The sequence below is a fragment of the Coregonus clupeaformis genome, chromosome 28 (assembly GCF_020615455.1).
Source record: "Coregonus clupeaformis isolate EN_2021a chromosome 28, ASM2061545v1, whole genome shotgun sequence".
Lineage (NCBI taxonomy): Eukaryota > Metazoa > Chordata > Actinopteri > Salmoniformes > Salmonidae > Coregonus > Coregonus clupeaformis.
Window position 1 is genome coordinate 4,131,608 of NC_059219.1, and position 12,900 is coordinate 4,144,507.

The window sequence follows — 12,900 nt, forward strand, 5'->3', positions numbered from 1 at the left end:
TAAATGTTTAAGTGATTGATAAGACTGAACTAGATCAATGATAATTCAATCATCAATATTGTGTTACACCTTTAACCAATAACCTAACAAATGAACAACTCTTACAAATAAAGTACAAATACTTTTGATTGTCTTTATTAAGACATCCTCTATCAAATTTCAGCCAGACCGCCCAGCCAGCCGAGCCACCTGCACGCCCGACACCCACCAGTCTAGTCAATTCCTCAACTCTCCCCACAATAACTTCCTTCCCATCTTTTTTAAAAATGTCTCAAGGGAACGGTTTGGAAAAGAAAAGTTTAATAAAAACACACATACACCTACACATTAACACACAGAAACAGTACACCCTCCATATAATTAATATCATATCATAGGCCTAATAGTACTGTAGAGCTCTTTTTACTTGCGCACAATATAGCTGGGTCACCCCATCCTGCCCCTAGGGGTCCACGGCCCTGCAGCACCCCAACACAACACACCCCAGTAAGCTTTAGGATTTTAGTGAAACATTCATTATTGGTTTCAGGTGTGTTAGGCCAAGGCCAGAGTGACAACCAACAGTACACAGACTCCCAGGGCCAGGACTGAGCAGCCCAGCAGCTAGGGATTGCCTAAATAGGTATCTCTCCTGACGTGGGCATGTTTTCAATACAGACTCCTTTTATCGTACAGTATTCCATATAAGACATTCAGACCTTATGAAAGTTGCACAGTATACCCTTAATCTTATAATAAATAAAATCTAATGATACATAACTTGACATTTCTTCCATCCATTGTGAGAGGATAACTAACCAACCTTCCAATTAAAGGCAATGCATTTCTTAGCCACTATTAATGCTAGGTTACATAGTTTCTTCTGATAAGTCTCCAGTATCAACATTTCCAAGCAAACAAAAACAGGGAGAAGGGAGAATCTGTAGACATGCTGAGATAAAATAACATAGTCTTTGCCAAAATTCAGCCAGCCTTCACAAGACCATAACATATGCAAATATGTTCCAATTTGTGTTTTACACCTCCAGCAGAAGAATTACATTTCTGAGAGCATGATATTCAGTTTCACTGGCATATAGTACGTTCTATGGATGGTCTTAAACTGCAGTAATTTATGTCTAAGATTATATGAACATGACTGGGCATTCTATCATATATGTATCCATTCATCATCATCAATAGTGTCTCCCAGGTCTTCCTCACATTTTTGTTTTACATGTTTTGTGTCGTTGGGAAAAGCCTCTATCAACCCTTGATACAGTTTGTAAATCAACTTTAGAGGTTTGTCAGACTGCCTGAAAATAGTTTCAATCTTTGAAGCTTCTTGCTTGTCCAGTGTTTGCTGCACAGAGAGAATAAAGTGTTGTATCTGCAAAAGTTAACCTCTGCGCCGTCACAGACTGTTCTTCCCTGTCTGCCTGACCCTGATGAGACCCCTGTCACCATCTGATCCTGCTCAGATAAGGCATGACAAAGAATTATCTTGGTGTACATTTATACATTATATTAGCCATGAACAGAATCAATGGTTCAATAATTGAAATGACCATTATACCCAGATCCCAGACTGTATTCTACCCATCAACTCAAGATGGAACTTTGTATCAATTCACTGATTGTTATAATATACTACAAAATTCACCTGAGCTCCATAGACTGGTCTTCCCTGGCTGTCTGACCCTGCAGGGACACCTGTCACCATCTGATCCTGCTAAGACATGATGAGCATAGTGTTGTGTGCTGACTGTGCACCATGACAGTGAAGCCTGTAGAGCTGTTTATACCATGTCAGTGTGAAAAGTAGGGAATTAGGTAGGGAAACTGACAGATAACGTTACATTGCTATACTGACTAATGAAACTCAAATTGCGCTGAACAAACATCAGAATATCGGTCTTCAATCGTTTGGGTGCTGGTTTCATCATTTGATTCAGGTCTAGTGTGATTGGGGCAAAAATAATAGCTAAAGTTAGTGAGCTAGCTAGCTCTAGCTAATGGTACATCATCAAATTTACTTCTGTTGAAACGGGACAAAACAAAGGCTACAGGACATTTCCATACACACAACAGCTGTTAGATACTGCTACCTGACAGATAGCTAGAGGCTAGCTAGAGCTGAAATGGCTGTAGTAGCTATTAGCTAGCTAACTAGCTGCTAGTAGTTCATTAACTTCAGTCCAGAGGGGATAAAACATTAGCTAACGTAACATGTCAGTTACACTACGAGCTCAGCACTGGGATTATTTATTTATTTATTCTGTCAAACAGCAGTTACGTTGCCAGCTAGATCAGTCAACTAAAGAGTAGCCAGTTTCTGCTCTGCTTACTTATGAAACTTGGAGAAAAGTGCAACACAGACAGCAGCTGCCTCTGTTAATCTCTCCCGTGCTGGTCCTACACGGCAGCCTTTCAAAAGCCTTCACACAGACTGTCTGCACGCTCTGCTCTGTGGTGTCAGTGTCTGCACGTTCTGCTCTGTGGTGTCCGTGTCTGCACGCTCTGCTCTGTGGTGTCCAGCCGGCTGAAACCATAAAACAGCCTACTGGACTGCTCTGAGGCGTCCGCACGGTCCTAAAGCACACCGTTGCCGTGTTTTGTATCACAGTGCAATGGTAAAACTGGGGGGGGTGGGGCAGAAATGCAATTTAAGAATGTGTGTGTGGGGGGGGGGTCATATCCCCCTGTCCCCAGTGAAAGTTGCGCCCCTGAAAGCAACTATAGACCTACACCAATGGCGGTCGGTGCTGTTTAAGATTAGGGAGGACGATTATTTTTATGGGCATGGACTTAGTTCTATTACAGCATGTTGGATGACAGTTATTCATATTCCATTCACCCAGCTCAATGTAACATCGATAGGTTTAGGCTACTATGTGACACTCTAATTGTCCCTATACCCATCACGAGGTTTCTACAGTGCACAACACAACAGCTGTCTGTGACCAGGCAAAAAAACTTTCCAAGCCAAAACTTCATACCATAACCGCTAACCGCTACACAAAGCCTACATCATTGTCACCATGTCACCATATTAGCTAACGTCATAGTCAACATAGCTACTAGAACTACCGTATTTGTAAACCCGCTACAATCACGCAGTACAGTGTACAGCATGCAGTTTAGCAGTTACACCGGCGGGACCCAATGCCAAGAAATTAATAAAACCGAAAGCTTACCTTGACTTGGAAGAGTTCCAGTGTTGGATGGCCTTAGCCAGCTAGCTAGCATAAATAGCTAGGCTAAATTAGCTAGCTGTATTAAGTGAAAGTGAAAAAATACAACGAAATATAGCTAGCTCTCTCTCTCTCTCTCTGCTGCTTCTGTTAAAAACAGAGGAGGATGGTGCTATCCCAGAGAGTACTGTTGATGCTACTGTAGACCGTTGCAAAACAGTGTTTTAATCAGTTATTTTGTGACTTGAATATATTTAGTATAGTTTTATCTAAAAATGATAACTTTTTCATGTTTCACTATTTTTATTTTTATGAAATTCACTGAGTGGTATGGTCCTCCTCTCCCTTCTCTGAGGAGCCTCCACTGATACACCTAAGAACTTGCATTCTCAAGGCTACAGCATGCTGCATATCGGGGTACTGAGGGTGCTGCACTAACATATTGCATAGCATCAACACATTCCAATATTGTTTACCTGATTTGGAATATGTGACAATCCCATATGTCGCTACTTCTGAGGGAGAAGGGTGGGAGCCGCACTCCATCAAACACGAAGTAGGCCTATTTGGTCTCAAACTCTATCTGGGTGCTTTGCGTGTCTGCCTTGCTCTCGGCCATCCTCAAAAAGGGCACCAAACGAAAAGATTTTCGCAATGCAAAGGTTATAATTGGATTTGTTTTGAGAGCGATAATATGTCTCCTCTTGAGTCGGGATATATGACTTGGCTAGGGCGTGATAGTCTGCGAGCGAAGTACCCTTGACCTTCAGGCTTCAGCCAATCCTCCTCAGCATCAGCACCAGTTTGCTGTGGCGGGGTATAATAATAATATATAATATGCCATTTAGCAGACGCCTTTATCCAAAGCGACTTACAGTCATGTGTGCATACATTTTTATGTATGGGTGGTCCAGGGGATCGAACCCACTACCCTGGCGTTACAAGCGCAATGCTCTACCAATTGAGCTACTGAGGACCACAGGGTACGTATGTGCTCACTAGTCTCTGTAGCGGGAAGAGGAATGCCTTCAAGCATACGTGAAGCATTCAAGATGATGCAGGTAGGCCTGTTCTTTTTGTAAGATAAAATCAACAGATAAGGTTTTTCAATCCTACGTGATTGGCATCATGAGCCTATGGATTTCTCCTTGTTTGATCTGGGTGTTAGCCTATAGGCTCAAAGCTGTTAATAAGGTTCGATTTGTCACAATAATAGCAGGCAGGTGAAACAAATATAGATTAGATTAGAATAGAATAGACATGAACAGTATGAAAAATGTATGCACTCACTAACTGTAAGTCGCTCTGGATAAGAGCATCTGCTAAAATGACTAAAATGTTTTAAAAAATGAACAGAATGCGTCGCTCTCATGTGTTAACGATGCAGAATGTAGGGGCGTGGCTCCTCCTTATGCCGATTGGCCAGACCTGCCCTGTTCTACAACCGGGAAGTTTATGGCAAATCAGCGCTCCGGCGATTATCAATACATAGGCTAACTGTCGTCTCTTTGTACGTTACTACGTTACTCAAGAGTAGACTGACTAGTGTGTGCTATTTTGAGCCGTCCTCTATTCCTATATCTTTCGGAACTGTTGTTGACATTCAGTAATGAAGGGAACTTGTCAAAAGCTCCATGGGTAAACATTTTGGAGTGATTATTACAAGCGCATTTACCCAAACTTCTAGGTCCTCGCCAAAGACTGTCCACCCGGGATGTTCGACCTAACGAAGGAATGGAATCTGTCGTTTGCCGGCTGCGGGTTCCTGGGGATCTATCACATCGGAGTGGCCAGCTGCCTGTTGGAACAAGCGCCCTACCTCATCAAAGGTGCCACCAAGATTTACGGGGCTTCGGCCGGTGCCCTAACCGCCTCGGTGCTCGCCAGCCAGGCATCCATAGGTAGGCATCCAATACCCTACACTGGCCCCTTGAGTTCACCGGTCCCTGTCATCAGTGGAATGCCTGGATGGGGACTTTTAAGGAAAAGGGTGCGCACAAGGAGTAGCCTAGTCCTGTCTTTCATGTGTTTAGGCAACTTTAGAGAAGCAACTAAATTAACTTTAAAGAATAATCACTTGTGGCCTTGATACATGGGGTAAAATTATTTAAACAATGCTTAAAACATTGCACGTATGTATAGGTGGTTATACTGGTGCTCCTTTGTAGCACAGTATAGAGCATGGCGCTTGTAACGCCAAGGTAGTGGGTTCGATTCCCGGGACCACCCATACATAAAATGTATTCACACATGACTGTAAGTCTCTTTGGATAAAAGTGTCTGCTAAATGGCATATATTATTTTCATGTTATAAACTACAAATTATTAATAATTACATAATTACATGGTCAGAGTCAAAATGCCTGTCTGTTTATAAATATTGTAGCCTACCATTGATAAATGCCATCTGAGTCAATTATAGGACTATTGACCTATTGGTCCTCTGGATCAGCGGCCTCCCAATGGTAATGATTGATCTCGCTGACTAGGGGAAAACACAATCACGATTAAGAGCAAACATGTCCCTGCATGACATAGAACGTGACATAGAAAGCTCTTAGCTAAGTCTCTGTGTGATACCAGGCCTCTTTCACTTTCTTTTAAACCCAATAACCTTATAGTGAAGAAACGAAGGACTAGCCTGAAAGGTTTCTTGGAATCAGTCCATACCTGGCACACTTAGTACGTGTCCCAGTTGTATCATGTCTAAATGAGAGAGAAAGAGAGACAGTTAAAGAGGGCGAGAGAGTGAAAGAGTAATAGAGGGAGACTTATTGAGTGAACAGTCAATATAGGGGTCATTAAGAGTCAAAAGAAAGTACTGGATTGTTGTGAAAATGGGCAGAAGAAAGATATAGGTTACCATTCATGACATCAGTTCTTATAGGGTTACGTTTTTGCCAGTTTCACTGTGTCAGTGTCTCACATGTGTTCCACTGATAGTATAAGTAACATCATTATTCCAGCCAGATAAGACTACCTCAGTATTTTTCTAATCACTTGATTTTCTTTACTAGAACTCTGTCTGTGTGCATAACAGTCTTTAGACCCATTCCGTCCAAGTGTAGATAAGATGAACACACATAACTAGCTCAGTACAGGTGCAGGGCAGTAAATAAGTTAAATCAGTGGATAATTTTTTTTTGTGAGCTACGGATCACTGTTTAGTTCCCTTGAGAATCAATCTTCCTTTGAATAAAAAACAGTATCCAATTCCTCCCAATGGAAGGCCCTAACACACTGTCTCTCTGTCCCTCCACCCTCTAGCTAAGTGCTGTGAGGATGTGATCGAGACAGCCAAGGAGGCTCGGAAGTGTAACCTGGGTCCCCTCCACCCCTCCTTCAACCTGGTCAAGGTCATCAGGTCGGGCCTGGAGCGCGACCTGCCCGCCGACGCTCACACACTCGCCTCCGGGAGGCTGTGTGTGTCACTTACTCGCGTGTCTGATGGACAAAACGTCATCGTGTCTGAGTTCAAGTCCAAGGAGGAGCTCATCCAGGTGAGTGTTCTCACTCAACCCACCTGGGCTGCTATTCACAAAACATATCCGAGTAGGAGTGCTGATCTAGGATTAGTTTGGCCTCTTAAATCATAACCTCCCGAGTGGCGCAGTGGTCTAAGGCACTGCACCGCAGTGCTAGCTGTGCCACTAGAGATCCTGGTTCGAATCCAGGCTCTGCTGTAGCCGGCCACAACCGGGAGACCAATGGGGCGGCGCACAATTGGCCCAGGGTAGGGGAGGGAATGGCCGGCAGGGAGGTAGCTCAGTTGGTAGAGCATGGCGTTTGCAATGCCAGGGTTGTGGGTTCGATTCCCATGGGGGGCCAGTATGAAAAAAATATAGAAAAATAATAATGTATGCACTAACTGTAAGTCGCTCTGGATAAGATTGTCTGCTAAATGACGAAAATGTAATAATGGATAAGGAGGTGGCACCTGATCCTTAATCAATATTCCTACTAAGAAACACATTTATCCCATACATATCCCAGAAATATTTGTCCTTTCACCTACATTGACTGTTTACATAAGTTGTATTTAGTGTAAACTGGGTTGAACTGTGTAACATCTCTTTCTCTGGTGTGTCCACAGGCGCTGCTGTGCAGCTGTTTCATCCCCATATACTGTGGCCTGATCCCCCCATCCTTCCAAGGAGTGGTACGTTTCCTTGAATACTGTTTTTTTATTTTCTAAGAAATAGCAGCAGATGTTGGACTTTGTTTATTATGATCTCATCTTTGATGCCTTTATTGCTCAGGTCATAGTCATAAGGAGGCTATAGACACTCTGGTACTTGTCCATTTGTCAGTCTACCCTACCCTAGTAGCTAATCAGCCCGAGGACCATTTCCCTTGGCAGGCCAGTGGTGTATTATATTCTTCCAGACTGGCTTCTGGCCTCAGCAGATTGGGACCAGAGTCCAGGGTGGCTCCATTCTAAACTGAGTCACTAGGACATAGGAGCACAGTCCTCCAAAACATCAACTACCATATTAGATTTTTCTCTAGTATATTTCACTGCTATCTGCTCTTGTTATTCTTGAAATATTCTTATTGTATTCTTATTTACACTGGAAAACTATTAATTCATTTGGAAATGATAGAGGGTCGCTCACATCTGAACTTGAAATGGAGCTACATCGTGTAATTATATAAGACTGGCGTAAAAATTGATTAATTCTCCAAATAGTAATGTCGTTCTGTTTGGTCATGAGTTGGCAGTGTGGAGAGGCTGGCTAAGGGTAAATATTGTACTGGCATGCCTAATATGCCCTCAAGAGGGGAATGTTTCCTTGAATATGTCGTATCATATTAGATTTCAGTGATAACCGAGTTGGGTTATAAGTGATATGTTTTTTAGCAGAAGATAGGTGGAGGAAGTCAACAACACATATTTATATGAGTCCAACAACACAATATTCTCACTTTCTTCACCCTCTTCTCGCTGCAGCGTTACGTGGATGGGGGGATCAGTGACAACCTTCCTCAGTCGGAGCTGAAGAACACCATCAGCATTTCTCCGTTCTCGGGCGAGAGCGACATCAGTCCCCGGGACACCTCCTTCAACTTCCACGAGCTGCGATTCACCAACACCTCCATCCAGATTAACCTGGGCAATATGTACCGCCTCAGCAATGCCCTGTTCCCCCCAGAACCCAAGGTAGGACGCCCGCTATGACTGCCTACCAATGCGTTATGCATAGTCGCAGGAAGATGTTAGGTGGTGGGCGCATTATTTAAAAAAATTGCCTGCGCTACAGACGGCTATAACCGTCCGCTAATACAGGAAGGAAAGGCCCCGTGCACTACTTCTGTGAAAATTAAAATTAAAAAAAATAAATTCAGGGGGTGCTGCAGCACGTTATATATGGGTTATGAATGTGTTATGAAGTCCTTATGTAGGCCCTGTTCCCAAAGGTAGGATGGAGGATCAGGATGCTCCTTAGTCCCATTCATTAGATGGGTTGTTTATGACTACTTGTAAATAAATGCCTTATGTATGGGTTATGAATGTGTTATGAAATCCTTATTTAGGTACCCTTGAAATAGTTGTTTTCCATGGTTCTAAACATTCTATACATTTCTGTGGGAGAGTGTAGTAGTCTGGTATGGGAGACTGGACACCTCATAGTTTGACCCCTGACCTCCCACTATCCTATTCCCTGATTATACAACCCCAACTCCCCCATTTCGCCCCCTACCCTGTCTCCTCTTTGGACTCTGCCTCCTACCCTTACCCCCCATACTTCCCATCTGAACTTTGCCCTCCCCTGTCCCTCCCTAACTCCATAGTGATCAATACTGGCAGGACATTATTGGCTTCTGTCCCTGTTGAATTACATTCCCTGTATTCCACATTCTTCTTCACTGTCTGGATAATAACATGGGAGTGAACTTTTAGCGTAAGACAAACTTTGCCCTCTTTGAGGTTGATCTGTGTCTCTTGGTAATAACACAGTTTTCGCTGTGTTATTATTGTTGCTGTAATCCAAGATTTGCCACCGTCTTTTCCCTTCACGTGTGCCTGGAATGTAGTGTTTTCTGGAATTTTGGGATGATGTCATCCCTGTGGTCACAAATCCCGCCAACAGAGCCATGTGCAGAGGCCCTACTTAGAATAAGTGAATAATGTGTTTTTCTTGACTCAGGAAACCTTTACATTTGACAGTGTTTACATATGACATGGACAGACACACACATAGAAAACTCCACCCTAACTTTTCCCTCACGTATAATAATTTAACCTACCCTGACTAACTTCACACATAGGTAGTGTCACTGTGAAGTTACCTGGCCAGATACCTCTCTCTGCCACGTTGACCTTTAACCCCTAGTCAAAGACTTCCTGGATTGTTGTCCATTCACAAATACAGGAGCCTGTTGCCCAGGAGGGTTCAGGCTGATATAAGTAATTCCCCTCTGTTTTATGTGGTTAAAAACAGCTGTACTTGTGTAATACAGTTGTTAACTGTCAGCAATAACATGATTGCTAATCAGTCAGTGGTAGTGATAACAAATGACAAAATTAATGTGAGATCATGTCACGCCCTGACTCTGGGGACTTTTATTTGTTGAGTCAGGGTGTGATTTTCTATGTGGTACTTTCTATGTTCTGATCTGGTAGGTGTATTTCTATGTTGGCCGGTGTGGTTCCCAATCAGAGGCAGCTGTAGCTCGTTGTCTCTGATTGGGGACCATACTTAGGCAGCCTATTGGCACTAGTGGGTTGTGGGATCTTGTTCCGTGTGAGGTATGTTGTTTGTCTACCTTGGACTTCACGTTTCGTTTCATTTGTTGTTTTGTCGTGGTGTTTATTCAGTATAAATAAACATGTATGCATATCACGCTGCGCCTTGGTCCGTCCCGTCTGTAAGCGAACGTGACAGATCATATATCTTGTGTGGGTATATCTGAGTCATAATGATCCTGTGATATGATTATGAGTGTCTTACATGGGTATCCTCTATCGCTTAAATATGAGCAGTATATTTATTCAATCTACCTCTTGCATATGATCCCCTACCTCAATAGGTATGATCTATGTGTTTTCTTTGGCAGGTCATGGCAGAGATATGTCAGAGTGGCTACAAGGACGCCCTTCGCTTTCTTGAGGAGAACCGTGAGTATTACTATGTTGCCTTTGACAGTAATAGTGGCAGTACTAAAATGATAAGCTACTGTGACATACATGCAGTGAGCATCAATGATGTCAATTGAACAGGGTTCAACATGAAGTGTGGAGTAAACCAGCACTTATTTATGGGGTAGTATTTTTATGCTGTGTTACAAAGATTATTAATGTATTGTTTATGATGTCAGATCTGCTGAAGCTGGAGTGTCCGACTGTCGGCCCCAACCCATCAGAAGCCATTCACACCTGCTGCTGCAAGCCCATCGCCACGGAAACCACTAAGGACTGGATGCTCCGGCGGCTCCGCCTCCTGAGGAAGCGGCACTGGTGGCTGGACGAGCAGATTGTTGACAACCTGCCTATCCAAATCAAAAAAGGTAGATAGGAGGTTAACCTAGACTTTCAGATATTTTCTGCTCAAAGCTGTTAGAAGCTGTTGTTATCTAGTTATAACATTGTGTTGTCACTGTGCTCTTGTCAATGACATGTGGTTGTTGTGTGTATCTGAAAGTCCTCTGAAGCTGTTCCCGTGTCAGCGAAGTGTAACATATTGTGTGTCTTTGACTGTAGTGTTCTGTGAGGCGTGCCAGCAGAAGCCTGGTCTGTATACTCAGGTATCCGAGATGCTGCCGGTCAGAGTGGCCTCCTACATGCTCCTGCCCTGCACACTACCTGTGGTGTCAGCCTACTCAGTGGGCAAGAGGTAAGACTACATACTACACCACTAGTGCTACCTACCACAAACAAGCCCTCAATGAACTCAATGCGGTCACAGTAGCTCAAACAGTAACCAATGATGACAACAGTAATGCAAACAAATCAGCTTCTAAAAAGCCCTGAACTAGCCTTTAGCATAACTAGCCTTTAGCATACATTAGCCAATACCTTCAAACTAGCCCTGACAGCAACCACTGACAACAAAGTAGTAATTAGCCCACCACAGCAACCAAATAACACTGGGAATGCAAACAAACTAGGAATACAAACAGGTTTCCTACTAAATGCAATCAATTTGAATGTGCTGCACAGGGACGCCACCTAGTGGGCAAGTCAATCCACCCAGGAATTGTTGAGAACTGGCCTCCCGTAGTGGTACATCACAGTACATTGACTCTCTGTGTTGTCCCTCTCCTGTGCTCCAGGTTTGTGGAGTGGATCCCAGAGGTGCCTGCAGACATGCGTTGGCTAGCTGGGGTGGCTGGGGATGTGGCTGGGAGCGTGTACAGACAGGCCTGGAGAGGAGCACCAGCAGACGTAACCAGGTGAGAGACATGGAGTTATTACTACTGGGTTATATTATGGATGGATGGAGTCTACTTGTAGATTTGTATGTCTGTCATACAGTATAAATAAAGTCTAATGGCCTTGTGTGTTTTTCTTTTTGCAGTGATGGTTCCCTGAGGAATTGCCTGAGTTTGCCTCCACCCCTGGATAGTGACAGACACAGGGAGAGAAACGGTCACCTCGCCGGGTTCGCTCTCTCTGCTCTCGACCTCCAAAGCCAATACTGGAACATCCCGACCCCACCCTCTTCCCACTGCCCCACCAGCCCCCTCATGCCCAGCCCCTCCCCACGACAGATCTGCTTCTTTGTTGGCTCGCAGGACGAGACTGACTGACAGTCCCACACACCAATGAGAGGACACTGTGACTTTGTATTAAAAGATGATAGGACAGTCCAGCTCAAGATACCTCCCACAGGACCTGTCTATAGGCTATAGGAACTGTGAAGGGTGGTTTGGGATGGACAAATGATGGTCATGTGATTGAATAGCTTTGGGATCCAGAACTGTTGCTATAGACACACTAATGACTCAATCATGTATTTTAATCACTCCACCAATCATATTTTATTATATTGTACACATTGGAAAACAATGTACCAGCTCACCACCAAAGACCTCTGCAAGTGAATTCCTTTTTGAAATTATACATTTTATAACTACAACTCTAACTACCTACCTACCTTCTTACTTACCTACCTACAGTACCTACCTACCAGAAGAAGCTGGTGGCAGGAGCTATAGGATGGCCGGCTCATTGTAATGGCTGAAATATAATAAATGGAATGGTATCAAACATATGGAAACCACATGTTTGACTCCGTTCCAAATCAACCATTCCAGCCATTACAATGAGCCCATCCTCCTATAGCTCCTCCCACCAGCCTCCTCTACTACCAACCTACCTGCAGTACACAGGAGGTTAGTAGCACCTTTATTGGGGAGGACAGGCTTGTGGTAATGGCTGGAGGCGGAATAAGTGGAATGGTATCAAATACATCAAACATGGTTTCCATGTGTTTGATGCCATTCCATTCGCTCTGTTCCAGCCATTATTATGAGCCGTCCTTCCCTCAGCAGCCACCTTTGCTACAGTACCTACCTACCTACCTGTGTTCAGTTAAATGTAGCATTCATACATCATTCCTAACGGACTGTTGACCTTACTTGACGTTGACTTCCTTGACTATGAGCTTTGTTTTTTCCTGACTACTATTAGACAGGACCCTTGCACTGAACTATGAACTACTGTGATGAGCTGTGATGTGAAGAAGTTTGAATCACAATATTCTTGAACATGCCTTTCAGAACT

General features: G+C 43.6%; 1 protein-coding gene across 1 annotated transcript; it reads left to right on the forward strand.

Annotated features, from left to right (window-relative positions):
- Positions 1 to 4,654: 4,654 nt before the first annotated feature.
- LOC121542556 (patatin-like phospholipase domain-containing protein 2) lies at positions 4,655 to 12,407 on the forward strand. Its single transcript, XM_045208504.1, has 9 exons — positions 4,655 to 5,074; positions 6,441 to 6,673; positions 7,267 to 7,332; positions 8,125 to 8,334; positions 10,233 to 10,293; positions 10,494 to 10,682; positions 10,876 to 11,008; positions 11,448 to 11,567; positions 11,693 to 12,407. The coding sequence occupies exons 1-9, from the start codon at positions 4,888 to 4,890 to the stop codon at positions 11,922 to 11,924; spliced, it is 1,431 nt and encodes a 476-aa protein (XP_045064439.1). The 5' UTR covers positions 4,655 to 4,887; the 3' UTR covers positions 11,925 to 12,407.
- Positions 12,408 to 12,900: the final 493 nt, after the last annotated feature.

Bases quoted from the DNA above. Each gene is read 5' to 3' on its own strand.
- LOC121542556 (XM_045208504.1), top strand. From the start codon at position 4,888: ATGTTCGACCTAACGAAGGAATGGAATCTGTCGTTTGCCGGCTGCGGG. The intron at 6,674-7,266 runs GTGAGTGTTCTC...GTGTGTCCACAG, and splicing joins CCAAGGAGGAGCTCATCCAG to GCGCTGCTGTGCAGCTGTTT. The intron at 11,568-11,692 runs GTGAGAGACATG...TTCTTTTTGCAG, and splicing joins GCACCAGCAGACGTAACCAG to TGATGGTTCCCTGAGGAATT.